General features: G+C 40.0%; 2 protein-coding genes across 10 annotated transcripts in view; one reads left to right on the top strand and one right to left on the bottom strand.

Moving 5' to 3' along the window:
* The first annotated feature begins 258 nt into the window (after window positions 1-258).
* LOC122771531 (WD repeat-containing protein 19-like) lies at window positions 259-14,346 on the top strand. The gene is made up of 36 exons (XM_044029154.1): window positions 259-563; window positions 1,568-1,659; window positions 1,759-1,824; window positions 2,147-2,272; window positions 2,373-2,488; window positions 2,582-2,697; window positions 2,848-2,928; window positions 3,027-3,139; window positions 3,235-3,408; window positions 3,496-3,566; window positions 3,661-3,833; window positions 4,151-4,271; window positions 4,341-4,447; window positions 4,873-4,989; window positions 5,261-5,416; window positions 5,901-6,048; window positions 6,137-6,350; window positions 6,889-7,048; window positions 7,253-7,363; window positions 7,885-7,994; window positions 8,082-8,139; window positions 8,516-8,662; window positions 8,755-8,837; window positions 8,927-9,010; window positions 9,098-9,244; window positions 9,933-10,057; window positions 10,531-10,640; window positions 10,729-10,797; window positions 10,920-10,997; window positions 11,715-11,811; window positions 11,900-12,024; window positions 12,835-12,916; window positions 13,023-13,173; window positions 13,302-13,425; window positions 13,514-13,590; window positions 13,933-14,346. The coding sequence occupies exons 1-36, from the start codon at window positions 558-560 to the stop codon at window positions 14,045-14,047; spliced, it is 4,050 nt and encodes a 1,349-aa protein (XP_043885089.1). The 5' UTR covers window positions 259-557; the 3' UTR covers window positions 14,048-14,346.
* An 860-nt stretch (window positions 14,347-15,206) lies between these two features.
* The window catches only part of rbm47 (RNA binding motif protein 47), a 30,039-nt gene continuing 21,486 nt past the window's right edge, over window positions 15,207-23,759 (bottom strand). For 4 of the 9 annotated variants that reach the window (XM_044027302.1, XM_044027301.1, XM_044027300.1 and 1 more), the window contains 6 exons: window positions 22,886-23,753; window positions 22,464-22,794; window positions 22,053-22,076; window positions 21,398-21,607; window positions 19,058-19,248; window positions 15,207-18,481 (listed from right to left, as the gene is read on the bottom strand). In XM_044027302.1, the coding sequence (XP_043883237.1) occupies window positions 18,230-18,481; window positions 19,058-19,248; window positions 21,398-21,607; window positions 22,053-22,076; window positions 22,464-22,794; window positions 22,886-23,722 (1,845 nt within the window). In that variant the 5' untranslated portion in view covers window positions 23,723-23,753 and the 3' untranslated portion in view covers window positions 15,207-18,229. The remainder of the gene's footprint in view (window positions 18,482-19,057; window positions 19,249-21,397; window positions 21,608-22,052; window positions 22,077-22,463; window positions 22,795-22,885; window positions 23,754-23,759) is intronic. The other 5 variants (XM_044027304.1, XM_044027306.1, XM_044027305.1 and 2 more) reach the window with 5 other exon arrangements.

A 23,759-nucleotide genomic window follows, 5' to 3' on the forward strand; every position in this document is an offset into this window, starting at 1 on the left:
ATCAACACTGTAGGTGGTGGTAATGAAGGTGCAGCACTTGGCGCCAGCCACCATTCAAACAGCAGAACAATACATACATACTTGCTTACTTGAGTATTGAGAAACAGCCACATACTTGTGTACTCCCGTACAAGTATATACTCCCAGCGTACTTCTCAAGTAAGTAAGTACGTACTTGCTAACTTGAGTATTGAGAAACGGCCTTAGTTTATATTTGTTTTCTCTGCCGCCATGTTTCGGCGAATTGCATTCTGGGATACATGGCTTCCCCAAGTACGCTCATGTCTTCGCCATGGATGTGTCCTTCCATGGTCACCACCCGATCCATACTTGAAAACGGACTCAACGAGAACACTTCCGGGTATGTGAACCGTACTCGCGTACTTGGTACTTGGACTGAGGCTGATGACGTTTCACAGGATCCAGACCCTGAATTGGCTCATAGCTGTTGCTATGACATCGCCTCTGCAGACGCTTTACAGCGATGCATCGTGGGATTTTCACAACAACTCAAGATATCGACGTAAAGTTGAAATACTGAACTAAATGCCACCAAAATGAAGGTAAGAACCAGCGAAATATTTGGAAACAACACCGTTGTATGTGTTTTTTTTTTTAGTTTCCCATAGAAAAGTTCTAAAATAATGAACGAGCTTCGCGAAACATGTTAGCTGTTTGCTAACTGTAGTGATTAGCTTGACGACTTGTAGAGACTTGGCTGATAAATTACATTTTCAAATGTCAGCATGAACTAAACAGCACGACCATACGTTTGATTCAACAAATAATCAACCAAAACAACGTTTGTCACCATGTAATGGGCAGAACATCACTGTGACAAGGTTAGCCGTGGCTGCGCTGTTGTTAGTCTATGTATTATTTTAGGCAGCTTACGTTCTATATTTTAGCGTATATTTTTAAATGTACAATACAAATATCTGGCATTTTTATACTGTAAAATGCGTATTCAAAATCATTTACAGGTGAAAAAACACACAGATTATTATCCCTGGCCTCCCTCACATAGTTCACATAAGGTTTCTAACAATTGTACTGTAGAAATATTGGATAAAATATAAGTTAATTCAGCTAAATATTCAATACTGATATTTGGGATTTTTATACTGTAAAATATTTATATAAAGATACAGTAGATGACCAATAATGACATATGTAATGTAAGACAATAGAATAAATCTGTAAATAATGGAGCATTTTACAAAGTTAACTTGGCTGCAATGTAATGCAAGTTATACAATAAGGAGAAGTTAATAGGACACAATGAGAATCTAAAGAAAAAGAAACAAACTATAATAATTTTATAATTATGTATAATGTTTTATATATATTTTTATTTTACGGTACTATTGCTTAAAAATTATCTATCAACATGACGAAATGAAGTGTAATCACGGGCAATCAGTCAGTCAAACTTAACTTAAAGTAATCTAAAAAAGAGAGAAAATAGGATTGAGTTGGACAATGATGATACTTGGTATTCCTCTCCTGCAGTTATACCTTTTTTTCCCAATTAAATTTACTGAAGACAAATCTTTTGTGTTCGCAGAACGTTTTCATTCTCTCTGACAAAGCCTGGGCAAGTTCGAGTCTACTGTATAAGTGGCAGAGAACCCTTGGTAATTACATTGCTGTAGCAGGGTGAGTAAACATTTGTGGTCGAGAATAAACTGTATCTCTGTTTCCTTTTATATCAGATTAATATATATAATATAAGTTAAAAATGCATTTCTTACACAGCCAAGACAATTCAGTGAAAATATTTGATCGACATGGACTCAAGTGGACTGAACTCAACCTTCCTGGGTAAAAAATTTTTTTAATTGCAACTATTTTTTTACATGTTTTTTTTCTCCAGAATTGTGATATTTCTACTAGCTTGATGAATAGAAATAGAAATGGAGCAGTTCGTTAATTAAAAACAGAAACAGGATAGTCTTGTTCATGTTGTGTATCACTGTCCCATTCAATTTAGATTATGTGACTGACTCACATGTGATTTGCATTGATTTTTTTTGAAATATGACTCCTTAGTATTTTATTTTCATTGTGGGTTAGATGATGTTCTCACACTGTTTAAAAATATTTTAACCACAAGTGTATTTCAACTTTGCTAACTTTATGTTAGACGCTGTGTGGGTATGGACTGGGATAAGGATGGAGACATTTTAGCTGTGATAGCTGCAAAATCCAGTTTCATCTACCTCTGGGATGCTAGTGTGAACAGAACATCCCAGATCGACAGCGGCATGAGGTATATAGATATTGTGCATCACATTTCCAAAATGTAAAATCATTGGAAAATGTCTCAGGTTTGAATACAAATATTTTTTACATGTCATTTGTTGCAACAGAGATCAGATGTCATTCATCTTGTGGTCAAAGACCGGCCCGTTGTTGGCTGTCGGCACAGTGAAAGGAAACCTGCTGATCTACAACCAGCAAACTTCACGCAAGATCCCTGTACTCGGTAAAACTCAGGAAATACACTTGCACAGAGAATGTTTTTTTAGACTCTAATCCCTGTTGTGTTTCTCTCTCACTCTCTCTCTTTACGTGTCAGGCAAACACACCAAAAAGATCACCTGTGGCTGCTGGAGTTCTCAAAATCTCTTGGCTCTAGGAAGTGATGATAGCACACTGAGCATCAGCAATCATGAGGGAGACACAGTCAGGCAGGTAGTGTGCAGGGAACATTAATATCAGCCTTAACCGTGACACTGAAGTTTTTACATCGGGTCGTGTGGTGTCAAGTGTTGATGTCAAAATGCACAGACTAGAAAGATAGCACATGGAATCCACAGTATTTTATGTGTTTTCCCTTGCTAGACAACACTTCGTGGTGAACCTGCTGAAATTTACTTTTCAACAATGAAGACAGATGAGCGGTCTTCTCAAGGAGAGAGCACTGTAGGTCTTCAAATATTTTCTCTCTACCATTGTCTTGAGATTTGGGATGTGCCAGTTATGTTTTTGCAAATGTTTACTTTAATCTATTTATCCTTCAGGTGAGTGTGTCTGTGGACAAGAAGATTTTGATGCTTTTCAATATCAATGACCCTGATAATCGAATAGAACTGACCTTCCAGCGACACTATGGAAACATCGTGTCATATCGCTGGTATGCACACGTCCACACACATATCAACAAGCACAATAATGACAGTGAGATAAATGTATTGAAATTACATTTCCTTGTACTTGCTTCCTTGTCAGGTATGGTGATGGATATATTCTCATTGGATTTTCCCATGGATACTTTGTGGTTATCTCCACTCACATTAGGGAGATTGGGGAGGAGCTGTACCAGGCTCGTAACCATAAAGATAGTCTTAACAGTGTGGCTATCTCAACAACGTTAAATAAGGCTGCATCCTGTGGGGACAACAGGTACACACCGACGTTCAAAAGAGACAGAACCTTTACTCTGTTTATTTATGAGCATGAAACATTAATGCTACATATTTATCATTGCAGCATAAAAATTCACGAGCTGTCTGAGCTCAAAGATATCAGCAACGTTGTTCGGTTGGACGATGAGACTAAAGGTGAGGGACAATTATTTTTTCCAGCCAAACCTTCAAAGGGTGTTTGACTCTTCCTACGTCACCTTAATCTGCCTGTCGCTCTCTGCTCCATCAGGTCTGGACCAGCTGAGCTGGACAGACGACGGCCAGCTGTTGGCTGTCTCCACACAGAAAGGGACACTTCATGTCTTCCTGACCAAGCTTCCCATCCTGGGTGACAGCTTTGGTACCCGCGTGGCGTACCTCACCTCTCTGCTGGAGGTCACTGTCTCCAACCAGGTGGAAGGGGTGAGTGCACACACAAAAATGTTTTACACATTTTGTCGAGAGGAAATCAATTCATACATCATTATAACAATTACAAACATATTATTGTGTAACAATTGCAAAGGGCGTGTAGGTTTTCGTGTATGAACGATGAATCTATAATTATTTCTAAGTTGGAGGGTTTGTGTTTGTTTACAATATTTCTGTGAGACCTGTAAAGATCAGTCTAAATCAGCATAATTAAGATTGTGAGATAGAGTATGAAAGACTGTGTCAGTTGTGTTTCTCCAATACTTTGATAGAATACAGCATTCACTCTGATGTCCTGTGTTCTTCAGGAGACTCCTGTGGCCATAGAAGTGGACGTGGAACCTAATTTCATTGCAGTTGGCCCGTATCATGTCGCTGTGGGGATGAACAACAGAGCCTGGTTCTATGCTTTGGTAGATCATGAACCTGGTATGTATCTTTAAATATTAAGTGTAGTGTTTAATTTGTCATACTGAATTTTTTTTGTGTGTCACACAGGTTTTAACAAGCTAAAGGACTTTGAGTATTTGGGGACAATAGCCCGCATGTGCCTTAACTCGGACTACGCAGCAGCGCTCTTTGAGGGAAAAGTGCAGCTGCATATGGTGAGACTTTTGGTGTCTGTACATAGTGACGGGACAGTATGATATTATCACTTATCAGGATTAAAAGCACTCTCTAACTTACCAACACACAGTGCTAGAGATCTATTTCTTAATGTGCAGCTGCATTTTTCCTCATGACTTATTATTCATTCATTCATTCATTCATTCATCATCAATGGTCTTATTAAATGATTTTTTACCAAAAATATATAGATCCTATCTGTGGTGTCTGTGACCTCCAGTGCAGACAGAAGACTGCACCTGTTTAAGAATCTAAAAAAATTATATGTCATCGCAAGTAATGTTGTTAATCGCAATTATTTTGGTCAGGATAATGTACATCTCCTTTTATTTATTAATAATTAAACAGGCTTCGTTATTTTTTAGCATGGATATTATAATAATATTAGTCTGTGTGTTTTTAGATCGAAGGCAAAAACCAAGAGGAAAAGAATCAGATGAAGTTGTTTCCAGATGATGAGAGAAAAGGTCGGATCCTCTGCCACGCCCTCACTGCTGACTTCCTGTACTACGGCACTGATGTAAGACACTCTGCACACACACACACATTAGTGATGCTGCTCTGCAGATGATGAATAGAAATCTGACTGTGTCCATTATTTGAATCTCAGTTTCCTCTTCTCTGGATATTTACTACATGGTTTAGTTTTGTGGGTTTAAAGACTAACCCTGGTCCATGTCTTTAATCTTCACCCTGAACTCCACCTTTTGTGGTTTTCCCTCTTCTTTTTTTTCAAAATAATTTTCTTAGTCAAAATTGTATTTGTAATTGCATTGTAATTATTTCCTCAGTCAGGTAATGTGGAATGCGTCTTGCTGGAGAACTGGAAGACAGTTGACAGCTACAGTCACTCTGTTGGTGTGAGGAGAGTTTTCCCTGACCTAAATGGCACTTGGCTGGTCTTCATCGATGATAAAAACAGCGGCTTCCTTCTCTCCCCTGTAAATGTAAGTCCATACACAGTAGTTTACCTCATGCATCTTTGAATACATACATCCTTTTAAACGGAGCACATTCTGAGAGGTTTGCACTTAAAGTAGTGAACCAGTCAGTGGTTGACTACTACATCATGGTAAGTCAAGCATGCAGGGAAAAATGACACGGTGTTAAAGTAAAAAAAAGTCGCTGGAGCGGAGGGAAACAAAATCGAATATGGAAATGCACTCTATTTCGATTTTCACTCAAAACACAACAACTAGGATTAGATGATCTTAGATCTTCTCAAAGAATCAAATCTGCCATTCCATAATTTCAGTTTTGCTGAATCCCTGACATGCAGTAGAAACAGTGAATATGAAAATAGAAAAAAAATGAATATCTCTAAAGTGGAAGTGCATGGATACAATATGGTCCCAGCTTAGATCTATGACCATGTGAACACAACATGATAATATGATAATGGCTATTCTTTTTTATTACCATCCATTCCAGGCAAAGGGCTCCTGCTTTGAGCTGCCCAACTTCTCTCCCACCATCACAGGAGTGCTGTGGGACAACTGGCATGCTGACAGAGGAGTGTTTGTAGCTTATGACAGTGACAAGGTCTACACCTATGCCCTGCATAAAACCACCATTTATGGTACGTAGACCCCACATCAGAACACCACGTGATATTTATAACCTACCAAATTTCTCAGAGGAACAATGCTTTGACTCTGTCTCCTCAGGCCCTCGAGTGGTGTTGGTGGGCAGCACCACACTTCTGTTTTCCCAGAAGCCTTTGCTCTTGTACAACGGTGAACTGACTTGTCAGACAGCAAGTGGCAAGACTAGCGAAGTGGCTCTGAGCACACACGCCTTCCTGAAGCATTCAACCAGCACATCGACAGATTCACCGGCAGGGATCAGCACACAGCTGAGCCAGGCTCTCATGCTCAAGAGGTCAGTTCAGTCAGTTTTATTAGATAATTCTGTTAAAGAAGAAGTCACATTTAAATTAAGCAGGGATTCTCAGTGATGAAGCTGTCTTTTGTCAGATGCCAGAAAAGGAGGTTTGCACAGAAAAGAGTCACCAGTCAAAGGAATATTCATCATATTGATGTTATTTTAATCTCACCACTGGGAGAAAGCAAGTCAATTTTTTTATATCATAGGTTTAGAACCAAAGTGCTGTACAGGCAAAAATGAGAGTTAATAAATAAATTCAAAGATAAAAATGTACTGTGATACTTAATATGGACAGTTGTGTGATAACAGCATTTGAAACTGTATTACAAGTGTAACACAGCATCGTTCAGTGTATATTTGTTATACATTGCATGTTCCACATAAAGTAGTTTTAGTTTTAACCCAGTACGATGGTAATATTTTTGTATAAATGCACATTTTCTGAATCAGTTTGATGCAATCACTCATCCAAGACAAAATATGGCTGTTATGTGCAGGGTTAGTGCATGTGCTTATGTGTGTTCTCCTGCAGGTTTCATGAAGCCTGGGACTTGTGTAAATCTGCAGGCAGCGATGCAGACTGGGCAGAGTTAGGTAAAGCCTGCCTCATCCATATGGATGTTGATCTGGCCATCCAGGTCAACCGCATTAGTGGCAACGTGGGTATGGTGCTGTCACTGCAGGGTATCCAGGTACAAAACACACATTTGTTTTTACAGTATACTGTATGTGAGACACTCTTTCTACTTTGACATATCAATTATCCTTATCAGTTTCAAAACTTCTGTGCCTCTACTGTACCTCCATTTGTAAATACTCAGTAAAAATGTGATCCCCAAAACAAATGTATCCTCATCTCTGTCTCTCTTGATCGTTGTCTTTTTCACTCTGTCCAGGGCGCAGAAGAAAGGAATTTACTGGCAGGACATTTGGCCATGTTTCTTTGTGACTACAACCTTGCAGAGACTCTGTATCTGTCCTCAAGCTGCCCAGTTGCTGCCCTGGAGGTTTGTGTGATTTATTTAAGTTGAAACACATGCATCATAGGGAGCGTTTGAGGACAGTTCATGATGCAGAGGTTATACCCACAAAAATGAACAAGAATCAGGGCTGTCTTTTAATTTAGTGACTTTGGTACAGACACTTGGATGTAAAGTGAAACACATATAAGTATCATAAAGAAGGTTCATCACATAACAAGTGATCTGTCTCACCCATTGCAATTCTCCACTGCTCCCCTCAGGAAGAAACTTAAATTTCCCACAGTCCTTTCCCCCCCCCAATTAAACTATTAAATTGTCAAATTCTGAACTCAATGTTCTCCTGTTTTTCTTGTTTTATGAATAGTTGTTTTATATTTGTATCCGGCAATCTTCTTGCTGTGTTCCCCCATGTGGCCAATTTTCACATTGTGGACAATAATTAACTTAATCTAGTGTAGTTTAATCTTCCATCTAACCCATTTGTCATCTCCTGTAACTTCATTGTTTAAGTACATTCTTACAACATTTGTGTTTGTGTGTTTTAGATGAGGAGAGACCTGTTGCACTGGGACAATGCTCTCATGTTAGCAGAGCGGCTCGCGGAAGACCAGATTCCTTTTATATCCAAAGAATATGCTATCCACTTGGAATTCATGTAAGTTTTTATATGTGCATACCCAATAACATTCTGTAGAATTGATCAGTCTGCCTTATATCTAAATCTGTCTTTCTCTCTTTGTAGTGGAGACTACGTGAATGCATTGACACACTATGAAAAAGGCATGACCCATAATAATAAAGTAAGTGCAAAGATGTGACTGCTCACTCCATTTGTCCTCATTAGATTTTTTTATACTGTATGTGAACATCTTAAAGGCAAGGTTGGAGATTCTGGAAAAACAGTTGGAGCAGGCTACATTTAGGACTAACAAATGCAGGAATCCCTTCCTTTTCACTATCGTTTGAGACTGAATATTTCTAGTTTGCAAGGGTCCCTGGTCAGGTGTTACAGCTGCTTCCTGTTTATATTTCATTGTCCTGTCCATTATGTTTTGTTGAAAATAATATCTAGAGACAACTGCCTAGATTCATTCAGATTCACTGCATATCAAGTGGTAGCAGCAGTTTCCTTTCTTTACTGCTCACACCCACAGCCATCTTTCTCTCATGCTGTAGTTCCAGGAGCATGATGAGTCATGTCAAGCAGGTGTAGCCAGGATGTCCATTAGGATGGGTGACATCAGGAGAGGAGTTGCACAGGCTATTCAACACCCAAGCAAAATCCTCAAGAAGGAATGTGGCGCCATACTGGAGAGCATGAAGGTAGAGAGACTAAATGTATAATATTCCACATGTTAAACTGTCATATCATATCATGTGATAGTTTTTATTATATCTTATATATTTTCTTATAGCAATTTTCTGAAGCTGCTCAGCTCTATGAGAAAGGCCAGTACTATGACAAGGCTGCTTCTGTCTATATACGTTGCAAGAACTGGTGAGGCAAACAACAACACACATGTAAGTTTAAGTTCCTCTTCTGTTTTATTTTGCTCTGTGTCTCTAAAAATGTCATTCCATCATCAGGACAAAGGTAGGAGAGCTGCTCCCACATGTTTCCTCTCAAAAAATCCACCTGCAGTATGCCAAGGCCAAAGAGGCAGATGGCAAGTAAGTGTTTACCCTTAAATGTCTCATCAGTGAAGACCATAAAATCACTGAAAGAAAAGCTGATGTCATGTTTATTGTGTGCACCAGGTATAAGGATGCAGCACAGGCCTATGAGAGCGCAAAAGACTGGGACAACATGATTCGAGTGCTGCTGGATCACCTGAACAACCCAGAAGAGGCTGTTCGCATCGTCAGGGAGACGCAGAGCATCGACGGAGCAAAAATGGTTGCCAGGTAGGAAATAGAGAGAGCACGGACGTACAGAATGTATACTCGTGAAGCTTCATCTTAACCTCAACAAAGTCCAAATCCTAAATTCCAATTTTAACTAAGATCTTAATCTAAAAATGTGTACTTATGTCTGTCTTGTGAACATCTCATGAACTTCACGAGCGCAAACATTCACCTGGATACAATGATGAATTTATTAGGTTTTGATGTCTGGACACTTTGATTGCGATATATCAGGAATACAACGTGAAGAATTTCATTACATCTGACATATTCATTTGGATTAATGGATGACATGATTATTTTGTGAGAAATTCTGTGTGACTTCTCTTAACATATGAGAATGTGATAAGTCCGCAACGTTACAAACAATCACCTGGAATCATGGATAATCTGAAAACTTAATTTGTTTACATCTTGAGGGAATTTCTTAAAATTTGGTACAGAGATTAAAATCCTTTTTTGCAATGTGAATGTGTTATTGTAAGAAAGCCTATTTGGGTGGCCCAAAAAGAAAATTATGTGTAAAAGCTTTGGTCGGCGGAGGCATATAACTGCCTCTGCCAAGTTGTTTTATAACTTAAATCACTTAGTGACTTAAATAACTTAAAATTATCACTGTTGAATTTCCTGTTGATCTTTTCTATTCCTGTCATATACCTCAAATATTCTGTATGTTGTTGTGTCTCAGGTTCTTCCTGCAGTTAAACGACTACGCCACAGCCATCAGCTTCCTGGTTCTGTCTCAGTGCAACGACGAAGCTTTCCAGCTGGCACAGCAGCACGGACAAATGGAGGTTTACGCAGATATCATCGGTCAGTCTGTGTAGTAATGCGTGTGTATAGAGCGTGTAAACATGGTGCACGTGTTTAAGAATTGGTGACATCTAATAATGAGAATGCAGAGTGCAACAGAGAGAGGACTCCTCTTTTTACCCTTTCCTTTTCCCAAACATGTCCAGAAACTACGGTGGCCTTTGCACACCAAAAAGTGTAAGACGGCATCCTCCATAAAGCAAGGCCCTTGCCTAAAGTTTATATGAAAGGGTTTTTCTAAGGCTACAAAAACTGCAACAAACTGTTTTTATTTTAAAGTGATTATACGCTCAAACAAACATTATTTATTCCATTTCGGCCCAAGAAAGTGTTACACACTGATTCCTCAAGTGCGTCGAACATTATTCCCTGTTGCATTATATGCTAGTAGTTCACTTTTTTCTATCAGTGTAATTCCAAATAAATTGTCTTTAAGGAATATTTATACATGACTGCTTGTGTGTGTTCACCAGGCTCCGAGGCGACACAGGAGGATTATCAGAGCATTGCTCTCTACTTTGAAGGAGAGAAGAAACACCTGCAGGCCGGCAAGTTCTTCCAGAAGTGTGGGCAGTACAGCAGGGTAAGAGCTTTTTTTTGGTTCCTTTACACTTTTTACTCACAAGACTTTCATCATTTGTTTGACTCAACAGTCCGTCTGTTTCTCACAGGCCCTGAAACATTTCCTCAAGTGTCCCAACACTGATGACAACCTGGCAGTGGAGATGGCTATTGAGACGGTGAGAGCTGTGTGTTTTTCTCTGTGCATACACGGTTTAAAGGGACAGTCAATATATTTTTCAGAATTCATGTTCAGCATTTAGTTATTCATGTATTCAATGTGTGTTTGTTTTTGCCTCAGGTGGGACAGGCCAAAGACGGCTCTTTGACCAATCAGCTGATAGATTACCTGATGGGGGAGAGTGACGGTATGCCCAAGGTAAGAGACATGTATTTGTCCATGTTCGTCTCACTAAAGTGAAATCAATGAATCTCTATAAAAAAATGTGTTGTGACATATTTTTATGCACCAATCAAGATCTAATTTGACAAATATTGTGGAGTCAAATGTGATCATATGAAGTATTTTGTGGACCAAATAAGGAGAGCTACCCATCTTGTGGGGCTTTTTTCTTTGTTTTTGCTCGCACCATCAATAAGAGCCAGTATTAATGGTCACTTGATGTACGTATATGCAATGCTACATCTGTCAACAGAACAGCAGCAAATCCATAGGTCACCTGGTTCTACACTGGCTCATGAGGCAATCAATCAGTGTCTACTTTTGTCATTCACAGTTCCTATTGAGCTGAGAAAGGAGCGAAGGAACAAAATATGATGGAGTTACTAGAACTCCAACTTTCCCTCTCCCTGTGCTGGGTAGAAACGCCAGCAAGGTGGTATCTTGTCAACAAATCTATTAAAAAACTATGTAAGAGTCCCTCTTCAACCTACTAGGTTTCCCCCATACTTTCACGATTATGGAGACAAAGAGTTTTCCAGGTCTTAAGAAATAATATTACTGGATGATTTCTAAAGCTTGTGCAGTTAATGTCAGTTTGACTGGAGAAGTCTCAGCTTCTTAAGGTTAACATTAATACATATAGGCCAGTTTTAAAGGTATCACTTTATCATTTCATGTCTTCTATCTTCACAGGACGCCAAGTACCTGTTCCGTCTCTATATGGCGCTGCAGCAGTACAGGGAGGCGGCTCGTACCGCCATCATCATCGCCAGAGAAGAGCAGTGTGCAGGTACAAACTGAGCACTGACAGCAAAACAACAACATATAACGTGATACAACCATAATCCTGTTATTCTTGTCCCCTGTTACTCCTACAGGAAACTACCGAAATGCCCATGATGTGCTGTTCAGCATGTACACAGAGCTGCAGGCCCAGAAGATAAAGATCCCGGCTGAAATGGCCACCAATCTGATGATCCTCCACTCCTACCTATTGGTGAAGGTCAGAGCAGTTGAAGTTGAACACATACCTTTGAAGTGTTAGCACACTTTAGGAGAATCACCAGTCAGTAACAGTAAAGGGTCTAAATTCAAGAAATAATGTTTACAGCACATCTCTTGATGGAACATTTGGGTTCTTCAGCACCAGACGACCCGGTCAGAGTCATCAAGGAACCAGCTCGTATCTAAGTAGCTTGTGTTGTCCACTGATTTCATAAAATAGCCACATTACTTAGCAGAATGTATGAAGGCCTTCAATCAAGTGACAAACAACTGAATTATCTCTGTCGGTGTTATAGACAATTATAGACAATAAGACAGGATTAGTGTACACAAATTTGGTTTCTTAGAAACCATGCTTTGGCTTCTCTGGAGAAGGTGGTAAAATTGCGTGCTAAAGGTTCTGCTTTATAGCTTTACATGAAAATACGGACTGTGCAAGAGTGGGTTTACATCTGTAAATACTACACTGACCTCTGGATGTAGATCTCGTAACTCGGTGCTGATGATGATAGATGTCTGATCAACAACATCCGGTCTTCTAAAACATTTGGAATAATCTGTCTCTTTATAAATACAACACCTCAATACTTAATTTTCTTTCAATTAAAAATCAACTCTTAATCTTTTTGTCATTGGTTCCGAATGTACCACAATTAAACTGGTCAAAATAAGAAGATAAGAAAAACGGATGAGGCTACTTCTCTCAAGAAATCTTATCAAGTTTCACAGGCACGACAGTTTTTAGATTGTTTTTAGATCGTTTTCTATCAATAAAAAATAATGTTCTTGTGACTATGTTTCTGTGTAGATCCATGTAAAGAGAGGAGATCACCTGAAAGGGGCGCGCATGCTCATTCGTGTCAGCAACAATATCAGCAAGTTTCCAGCACGTGAGTCAACCTAGAATTTTTTTTTACTTTTCTAATTTTGGTGAAGATTCAATGACCCTGATATTTAAAATAATAAATCTCCCCTTGTTTATGTGTTTATGTGTAGATGTTGTTCCCATTCTGACATCAGCAGTCATTGAATGTCACCGTGCCGGATTAAAGAACTCAGCCTTTAGCTTTGCTGCAATGCTGATGAGACCAGAGTACCGAAACAAGATCGACCCAAAGTACAGGAAGAAGATTGAGGCTATGGTTCGGTGAGTGACCAGTGACATGATGTCCTGCTCTTCCACACACTTATTTGTCTGATTTTGGACAACTTCATCTGTTCCTTTAACCAAAACTGCCTCTAAATCCTTTTCTTGACTCTGCGTCCGTTCCACAGACGTCCAGATACATCAGAGCTGGAGGAGGAAACGACTCCATGTCCCTTCTGTGGATTTCAGCTACCACAAAATGAGCTGCTGTGTAGTTCCTGCAAGAACAACCTGCCCTACTGCGTTGCCACGGTAGAAAACCTCCTTAACTTTTTGGACACAGTGTAAGTTGTGGAAAAAAAATGGTGGTTTGATTTTGGTCCTTTTTTCTTCTTTTCAGGGTCGTCACATGCTGAAAGAAGACTGGTCTGTGTGTCCTCACTGTGAATTTCCTGCTCTCTACTCACAATTAATCCTGTGAGTAACACACAAACACAAAGCCAAATCACACATGAAATTTGAACACTTGAACACAAAAAGGTTTACGGTTTACAAAAAGGTTGAGATTTTTTTTTTCTCAAATGAGAACTGAGAATACTGTCACTTTGGATTCAAACGTCTTTATACTCTTTCCATCACGTCACCGACATGTTTAATACAAGACTTATTTGAGCTACAAATGTAGTGTTTTCTATTAAACTGTCTGGAATATTTTTTTAAAGAAAGGTTGCATTAAAATGTTTCTGTAATTCATGTCTTTTATTCATAGTCACATAAACAGATCCAGACTGAACAGTTTTTTTTATATTATTATTACAGGTTGTTGGAGACGGAGGCAGTGTGTCCAATGTGTTCTGAGAGTCTGAGTGTCAGTCAGGTGAAGAAGATCTCTGATTGCTCTCAATACCTACAGACTGATCAACAGGATCAATGAAGACAAAACAATGTTTTATCTGTACATTTTCAGGTGTCTTTGTAAAGTGATGAAATATATCTTCTGACTTTCCCCTCTCATAGGATAATGTGTTAATAAATCTATAAATTATAAAAAAAAGGTTAAAATCCTCTAATATGCTCTGCACTGAAACGCATTCACACACATGCATATGCATTTGATATGCATATTTCATATAAGTGTGGACTGCGGAGTGTCAAACTGCAGTTATGAGCTAAAGGAAGCGCAAGTTAGCTTAGTTTTTTTATTCTGCCACAATAAATGTGTTGCATGATTAACAAGTCAATTTATTATTTACAATAAGACACATTTTATACATAGATCCAAAATGGTGAGCCAGTTTTGAATGGCTCTTTTAAAGGAAAGGCTCCTCAAGATCCAGCTCCCTTCAAAGAGCTATAAATCCCATCTCTACAAAAAAGTCATAGATTAGTATGTCGGGGTTATTGATAAAAACGCCAGTATGTGTCGTCCAAAAAGGGTCAAAAAAAGTCATAGTATAGTATGTCGTCCGAAATGTGATAAAAAAGTCATAGTATAGTATGTCGTCCAAAATCACTCAAAAACGTCATAGGTAAGTATGTCGTCCAAGTAGTTTGAGTGAAGTATTGTTTTTAGTGGCTCTGAGAACATTTGCCCAGAATAAGTGGTAATTGAAATGGCTGTGATTTTCTATTTTCTAGTTGTATCACAACACTGTAATGTGTTTCCTGAAACCTGTCCATACGTTTACATTGTAAAACCAATGGCCATTTGGTTGAAGGGTGGCAATATTAAATAAAGTCCCTTCCTTGTGTGATTGCCCTCTTGCACACATTTGTACAACATGACGGAGGCTACTTATGTCCTCAGAAATCCTGCATGAACTCCCTGCGGAGGCACAACGTGTTTCTAGAGAAAAGTTGACCTGCCACAGAGAACTTTATGAAACAATCTCCAAACCCTGAGCTGCCCCTCAGCTCTTCACCATGATAGATTGCTTAATAATAGCTGATGTATGAGGTCGGGGATGTGTTTCATTCACAGAGGTTGTGGCACTTTCACAGTTTTGTGGTTTAATTTAAAACTGAAGAAAATCTACACAGTGTGTCGGGGCACATGTAACAAACAAACAAAAACAAAATATTGAAGCACTGCATTCTTTTGAAAATGCTTTATTTATCTACTGCATCACTATAAATATAACAATGGCAAACAAGCTTTTTTTTTAATCAAACCTTCTGATAGAAAAAAGTCTGCATAGGTTTACAAAGTAATGGCAAAGGGCACATCTTGGCAATAAGGCACACACTAAAAAGAGTTTAAATGGTAATACCTATATTTATCTAGGCATAATGTAGCTAAACACCACTGACACGAAGAGCAACAACAGTTCGTGCAAATGCAGCAGTGTGGGTGAAATGCAGGCAATATGAGTTAAAGCACATGTTTTGAGTGGGAGGCAGAAAACACAACTGTCTGCTAACCAGTGAGTTAAATTATGATTAGGCCTTTAATGGCTTAGCCACAACTGACAAACATAGTTGCAACACCATCAGCTTAAAGTGCCAATGGGTCGTCACGCTTCAGTCAGCCAGTTTTAGTCTTGGTTGATGATAATATGCAGCAGAAAGAGAAGGCCTTTCTGTTCCCACTCATTACACCAAATCTGCTTAAAAAGACACAAACATATCATAACACATAACAAAAAAAAGAAAAGAAGAAGCCTTGAATGATTAAAAACTATTGGACACTTTGGCAAAAAAAAAATATTTTCTCTACTTTTGTTACTCTGACTTTTTTTTTTTAATCCCTAAACAAAGTGTATATAAAGAAAAGAAACACATTTTTAGAATATATTATACCTTTTCTTCTCACTTCATTCACAACATACATAATGCATATATTAAATATATCCTGACTTATTGTCATCATACAAGAAAATATTGAAAGCAGTTAACAGCAGTTTTCTTCTTCTTTTCTGACGTGAAATCCATTTACAGAGGGGAGACAAGTGAAGATAGCGATCAAACAAATTCAATTCATGTCTTGGGTCAATAACTTAGTCACAATCTCTCTCACAACTTCGAAATCCAGACACTCACTTAAGTCTTCATATTTGTGTGTAAAATGTTTCTAAAATCAGTGAGTCAGCTTGGCATGTTTCGCATTTTAAACAAAATGGCTGGCGTGGATTGTGACTTCACGGTTGACAGCTGTTTGTGTGTTGTCGTACATACGACACATGCATAGCTACGTGTGTATTTCAGCATGAGGTATAGAGCCAGTCATTTCCTGTTCAGTTGTACACACAGCAGAGTTTTCAAAGTGCCCACCGAACATTCACATGGATTATTTTATGGATTTGTTTGTGCTTTATCTGCATGGAGAAACTCTGTCAGACATATATAGACACTGAAAAATGAGCCCAGTTCACACATTAATTCATGCTTAGTATTTCATATCTCTTCATTTGAAAGCGGCAAATCTCTTGCCTTTCATAAATACGTTTAAGTGCACCATGGTCAAGCACAGTTTGGAGGACAAGAAATAAAGTGGAGACAGACGTACGGAGTGTTAGCGCAGGATCATTCAGAGAGGAGAGAGGTAGCCTTTTCACATCTGACTGCAGAGAATGAAACCTACTCGTCTCCAGAACACAGTTTTACGACAAATCTGGTTACTTACACATAAATATGAATGAGAAGACTCCAGTGCTTGGCACGGATGGACGTCTTTGTTATGAAAGGCATAATAAAAGATGTAATGGTACACACGTGTGGATGTAAGGTTTCTGGTGTCAGGACACTGGACGGTATCGCCAGGAGTTTTTGGTTAGTATTGGGCAAATGGAGGAGCGCTTTCTGAGAGGAAGAGAGAGAGAGCGAGAGAGCGAGAGAGCGAGAATACTCCAGTCCAAATAGAAAAAAACGTCTGTCATTTCTGTCCATATTTGTTCACCTTTCAAGAGTTAAACATATCAAAAACATCAATAAAACATACATAAATGAGGAAGAAAAAAACACGGAAAACAATAAAACAGCTAATATGTGTTCAGTCGAAGTCCCCTGCCAGCGCAGCATTAGAGGATGGGAAACGTATCTGTGTTTTCAAGATGTCACTTTTAGTGAGGTTTCTAGATAAACCAGCCCACCAGTTAAAAAAAAAAAAGCTTTCCAGTTTTCTTTCTCTATTATTTGTTCCCAGGGAATCTGTCAAAACAATATTAATAAGCTGTTTACTCTTCCTCCAACAGACCACGATAGGCTATAACTATATGTTTCTAAATGTTTGAGCTGACACATAAAGACAGGTACACTACTTATAGGCAAAAAAAAACAAAACAATACTTTGAACCTTCATTTAGAACAAACTCATTTTACTGAACCAAAAAGTACCAAACAGGCGTGTTTGAAGCATACACATTCAACCAGCATGGACGGAAAGCGTCACCTACAGCATGTAGAATTGGCTAGAATACTAAATAATAATGAGAAAAATACTAAAAATAAAACCCAAAAAAACCCACCCAGTACTTCCAGACAGCTGTCCTCACGATGTCCCCATATGTCAGTAGTTTGTGTTGAACTTTTATTTATTTATTTCTCCCCATTCCTCGACTTAACACTTTTTTTTCTTTTTCTTTTTTAAACAATGTACAGGTCTATCATTCCTGCTTCAGAAAACAAACATGAACCCAAAATAAAAAGACTAAAATAAGCATTTTCTCTTCATAAATACTCAAATGTACCTTCAATTTTCCCGTTGCCATGGAAACACAGTGGTGAGGGGTCAGAGGAAAAAAAAGGTCGAGGAGAGATGTTTGTGTAGCTACTGTGAATTATTGCATATTACGAGCGGTCACCATGTGTTGGCATGTACTTCCTCAGTCCTCAGACTGTCTTCTACGTGTGTTGTAATATTCAGTAGAAAAGCAGCAGTGTTGCGCCTTGGGTCCAAGATATGATGAGACCAGTATATGGAACAGATGTGAGATGTCTTTTTTGTTGTTTTGTCGCTGTCTGTGCTCTGAACGTCCGCTTCACACTATACTCCTGTGGCGCTCTTGCTGGTTCACAAGTTCAAGAGATGTTTCTGTATGATGGCACGGGCCCTTTCTGAGATGTGGCACTGGTCGTTCAGTCACAGACAGGATCGTTCATGTTGTCAGAGTGGTCACAATCAGTATGTCTGGTAGACATCGTGGATGGGCAGCTGGAAGGTCGCAGTGGGAAAGGCCTGAGGCACAGCGTAGCCAGCGTAGCCGCCGTATGCTGCGGCCGCCACTGCCGCGTTCTTCTGCAGAGCAGCCAGCGCAGCCGAGTTGGCAGTGTAGTTAGCGATGGGGACGTATCCTGCTCCATACAGGCCTCCAGCTGTCGGGATGCGCTGTACATTGTGGGCCATGGCATAAACTGGAGTGATTGGACGACCCTGAGGAAAAAGAACGAAAGGATAGAGTGAATAAGAGGATTTCTAAAGTATGACTATAGTTTGTTTAGTGTGCTTCAACTTTTTCGTGTCATTTTTAAGCCAAATTGGTATTTTAGCTCTTGCCTTTGCAGCAAGAAAAATGCTCCCGTGTGTGCGTGGGTTTTCTCTGGGTCACAGTCCAGAAACATGCAGATTTGGGGATTAGGCAACTTGGACACTCTAAAACACACTACACAATTTTCACAATTTTCAATCTGACAATCTGATTGGCACCAGCGGTAGAAGATGGATGGATGATGGTATTTTAGCATTTTCATAGTAGTAAAAAAAAATGTTTTGTGGCCTGTGATATGAACTTACATGTTACAAAATGCCACACGTTACCAATGCTACTATTTAAAGGGACCATGCAAATAAATGTTTTTTAAATGTGTGTGCATGTGATTTTAGAGTTTAGAGATTTTACAGTTCTCAATATACATTATATTAATACTTTTTCTAAGCAGGTGTTGCACTGGTCGGATTGCATCCTGTTTCCTCCTTATGAGCATTAATCATTCAATCATTCGTGCAAACCTGGAAAGGTGGAGGGGTAGAGACTGCAGGTAGGACGGCAGCAGCAGCGTTAGTGGTGGTGTGATCAGCGTGTTGAATGGCCAGAGGGTTGATGAGGTGCTCCACCGTGTGCACCTTCCCCTCCTCCATCAGCTTGGCTGCAGGAGCCGCACTGAACACTGGGTACTGGCCACCCAGAGTCGGCAAGGCCACTGTACATAAACAGTACACAACAATGAGAGCTTGGATAACAAGGTGGGGTACGACACGTAACGAAATTACAGTGGGAGGTGGTTAATATGTTTGTATTCAAAACACAGGAAATATTAGGAGGAGATGAGCCGACATGCACCCATGAAACACCGAGATATGAGAATAAAGGAGTGACGAAGACAAAGGTGATGAAGGATAAAAGAGAGAGAGAGAGGTTAGAGAATATAGCTTAGGCATGAAGGGGAAAAAAGAACAAGTTACACAAGTTTAAATTAGGGTGTGATTCAGATTATGTTAATGCTCAACTGTGGATTAACCTCAGTGTTCCAGCACATACATAACACACACACACACACACACACACACACACACACACACACACACACACACAGAGTAAGCACAATGTGGTTATTGTTTCAGATGGACAAAAATCATTTTAATCTGGTGGTGATCCTGTGATTCCACACAGACCGAGCTCCAGTCTTTCCAGAGGCAGCATCAAGATAAATCACTTTACAAAATGGACCTCTGATCAGTTTATAATATATGCCATAAAGGATATTAAACTTAATTCAAGTTGTTATCAATGCCAATCTGGATATTTTTCTAACACCAGCATTCTTTGCATTATATTGCTGACGTACTCTTGCCTTTGCAGCAAGAAGACAACAACAAGGGCCTTTCTGCATGGAGTTTGCATGTTCTCCCCGTGTGTGCGTGGGTTCTCTCCGGGTTCTCTGGATTTTTCGGCTTCTTCCCACAGTCCAAAAACATGCAATATGGGGATTAGGTGACTTGGACACTCTAAATTGACCATAGGTGTGAGTGTGAGAGTAAATGGTTGTTTGTCTCTAGCTGTGTGTGGCCCTGCGTTGGACTGGCGAACTGTCCAGGGTGTACCCCGCCTATCGCCCTATGTCAGCTGACATTGCCACAGCACCCTCCGCGACCCTCTGGTGGAGGATAAAAGCGGTAAATGATGGATGGATGGATATCGTTGACGTTTTCACCTTTTAATCCTGTGCAGGGTGAACATACTCACATATTCCCATTTATAAACGCAATTTCTTCCCTTTAGTGTCATCCTCCACCAGGAGATGGTATTTCAAAATCAAGCCACCTTGCAACTTAGCTGGGTCTGCACTAAATGTCATTGTAATGGCCGTTACTATAAAAACACCAATGAGGACTTTCATGTTTGCAAAGCCAAAAAAAAAGAAGAAAAAAGTAGTCATCAAAAAGGAGAAGAAAACCAAATCACACAACACATGCATTTCAAAATAAGATCAAGAGCAACATCTCTCAATAACACCGTTATTAACTTTTTAGTGATCAGATCAGAAAGAATGAAAGATATTGTGAAAAAAAAGAAATCTAAATAGTGAGCAGATAAAATTCTGCATTTTAACTCCAACTCTTGACTGAAACTGTTATATTGCTACTGCTTAACCATTGAATCATCATCCGTCGTTCTGATTGTGAATGGAGACAGCTAATCTTTTTTTATCATCATTATGCATATTTCATTCATCAGTTTATGAAAGAAAATGACAAAGTGCAATAATGTTCACTGTGTTTCAGTCAAAAGTTGGAAGTGAATGCTCGTGTTAGAGGAGATTGTGAAAGAATTGGTCCCTACATAACTGCTGTATGGTTGTGTTCAGACAGAAGTCAGCACTGCATACAAAACATGGCTGCATGATTCATTTTACTGAATGTCATCTCTTTTTTGCCAGAATGCAACACAGTGCATTCTATTTTGACCAAGTGAACAGTCGTTTTCAACTGTTTATCATGGTCATTATTATGATGCAAGAGGGAAAAAATGACTGCTCTGACATTCGCATGTTGAAGCATCCGACGGCCGCTATTTAAAATGCAGTGCTGTTTTCCATCTCAACACGGGAATGTTTCGATATTGTGGGACAAAGGAAAGAGACAAAGTGTCGTCGGTACTTCATGGTTATGCTAGAAAGGACATGTATGTCATGCTGCAAAGACCAAGGAATCCTTTTTCCCATAACCATCAAGCAACACCGTTCCTTAAAACACAAAAGGACTGAGAGAGAAGGAGTAGTAAAGCTGGAAGGTTTAGTAAAAGCTTTTGAGGTGGGCGAGGATATGGATGGATATATCTATCTCACTGACTTGTGCCAGGTTTGATGCCAACTGGGTTGACGGAGGCAGCAAGTTCCAGACTGGGCATCAGCTCATAGGGCTTTTCAGGCTGCTTGGTCTTGCCCTCATGGTAGCGGCTGTAGATGCCACGACCTGCAGAGTAACCCCCCAGGTATGAACCCCGTGGTCCAGGGGTACGGTTACCTGCAGTAGCACGACCACGACCTCGCACAGTACCTGCTTAAAATACAATTAAAGTAAAGGGGTTGTGGTTTAGAACTTGGGCAACTTGTTCTAAAAGTATGTTGTGAAAGTGGGTGTTCTATTGGACTGAGGGACGTTTAGCTCTAATTTAAGGCAATAGCAAGCTCATTAAGTGAAGATGCTTTTAGTCTCTAAGAGACAAGGGTTTTTTGGGGGTTTTGTTGTTATTTTAGTACACTCCAGGTTGACCTCTTTCTTGAGCACTGTTCTGTCTCTTAGCTATACAAGTTCATGGTGCTGTGAAATGGTTGTCCAAGATGTATGTGGATTCACTGCAATCTCTGCAATAATCCAGCATGAAATGGGAGGTGATAGCGCAGCAGAAAAAGAATGGTGTTAGAAAATTTATAGTTTGTCAAAATGGCAAGAAAGCTCATTGTTCATTGAAGGAGTAAGTAGGAACAAGGATGTGAGAGATTACCATTGTTCTGTATCATTGGGGTTCCTTTGGAGAGAAAACCAAAACACAATGATTGTTGAAAGTCAAATAGATTGTCCTGCCTCCACCCAAAGACCATATTCAATCAATCAAAGGTAATGGGATTAGCATTCATTGGTCCATCACCTTGTTCTGTCTTTTTAACAAGTCTTTGATTTTAAACCACAAAATCTTATCACACTTAAATTCTAGTCCTTAATCAATATTATCTTAGTCATCACGACAATTTCAAAATCATAGCTCATTAGTGATGGTGTCTTTATTCCTACTATAGCTACTGTATACACCAATGAAGTTCTGCTAACATTTAAAACATAGTTGGCTTTCAGGAAAAAAAAATGTGGCTATGACAATTGATCATTAATGGCACAAAAGACAAAAATGAAGTCTAACCTTTCACAAAGTAGTCCCTGTTAGGTCCAATGAGGGTGTTGTAGGGATAACCATAGTAAGCCAGTGTGTATGGATCACACTGGTATACGTAGTTCTGCTGAGCCGGCTCTGGAGTGGCAGGGACTCCCCCCTTGGAGGCCTTCTGACGCGAGTACTGCTCTTTATCCACCGGCTTGGCGAGCGTCACCTCAATGCAGGATCCTTCCACCTCTGTGCCATTGAGGTGGTCCATGGCCAGGACAGCATCGTCTCGGGAGGTAAAGTGGACGAAGGCATAATCACGGATTTTCTTCACCCGTTCGACACATCCAGAGTTAAACTGGCTGAATACCTGCTTGGCAGAGAACATTATGTTTTATTGTATAGGATAGAAATATCTTTTCATACTGAAACCTCCTGACTGATCTGTCAACTAAACGCACCTGTCTGATTGCCTCCTCGCTGGTCTCCATCATGAGATTCCTGACATAGAGGATCTTCACCGTCTCCATCACATCTTCATCCACATCAATCTCTGGCTCAGCCCAGTCTACTGCGATCTGATGACCCCACAGCTGAATACGTCCAGGCATCAACTTCCTGCGAGCCATGGCGGCCGCGCGATGTGACTCGTACTCTACAAAGGCAAAGCCACGGTTCTTCATCTTGTCTGCAGCACTGGCATAAACTATGACATCTAGTACACCCTCTGTCACTTTAGAGACCTCCTCCAGAATCTCCTCACGCTTTTTGGTCTTGGGGATGCCACCAATGAAAAGACGGCAGTTGTCCACAGAGGAGCAGACCCCCAGTAGCCGCCCAGGTCTCACCTCATAGTTATTGAGCTCCCGCACTGCGCGCTTGGCCTCGTGTTTCTCTGTGTACATTACAAATGCATACCCTCGGTTCTTCCCGTCAAAGTCCATCATCAGCCGCATCTCGTAGATGCGTCCGACAGACTCAAACACTGGCACAAGCTCATCCTCGTATACATCCCGAGGGATTTTGCCCACAAAGATTTCACATCCTCGTTGAGGGGCAGGACCACTCCAACCAGGAGGAGGGCCATATTTACGCTGACCATTTTCCTGGATCATACTGTAGCCAGTGCGCTCTACCAGAGACTTCAGTGCAGCCTCATACGGAGCACCCGCGACACCCTCGGGGATATTAATCTGTTCGTGGAGAGACAGTTGAGAGGACTTGGGGGACTTGGCGGGTTTGGATGGGGCAGCGTTGTTGCTCATGGTTGAGGAGGAAGCAGAATCTTCGGCTGTCATTCTGGCATAACCATCCAATCAGATCTGGGGCCTGAGA

This window comes from Solea senegalensis, linkage group LG6, assembly GCF_019176455.1.
Source record: "Solea senegalensis isolate Sse05_10M linkage group LG6, IFAPA_SoseM_1, whole genome shotgun sequence".
NCBI lineage: Eukaryota > Metazoa > Chordata > Actinopteri > Pleuronectiformes > Soleidae > Solea > Solea senegalensis.

Excerpts from the sequence above, each read along its gene's own strand:
- LOC122771531 (XM_044029154.1), top strand. Across the intron at positions 4,990-5,260 it reads TCCTGTACTACGGCACTGAT|TCAGGTAATGTGGAATGCGT; the intron begins GTAAGACACTCT and ends TTATTTCCTCAG. Across the intron at positions 12,917-13,022 it reads TATCAGCAAGTTTCCAGCAC|ATGTTGTTCCCATTCTGACA; the intron begins GTGAGTCAACCT and ends GTTTATGTGTAG.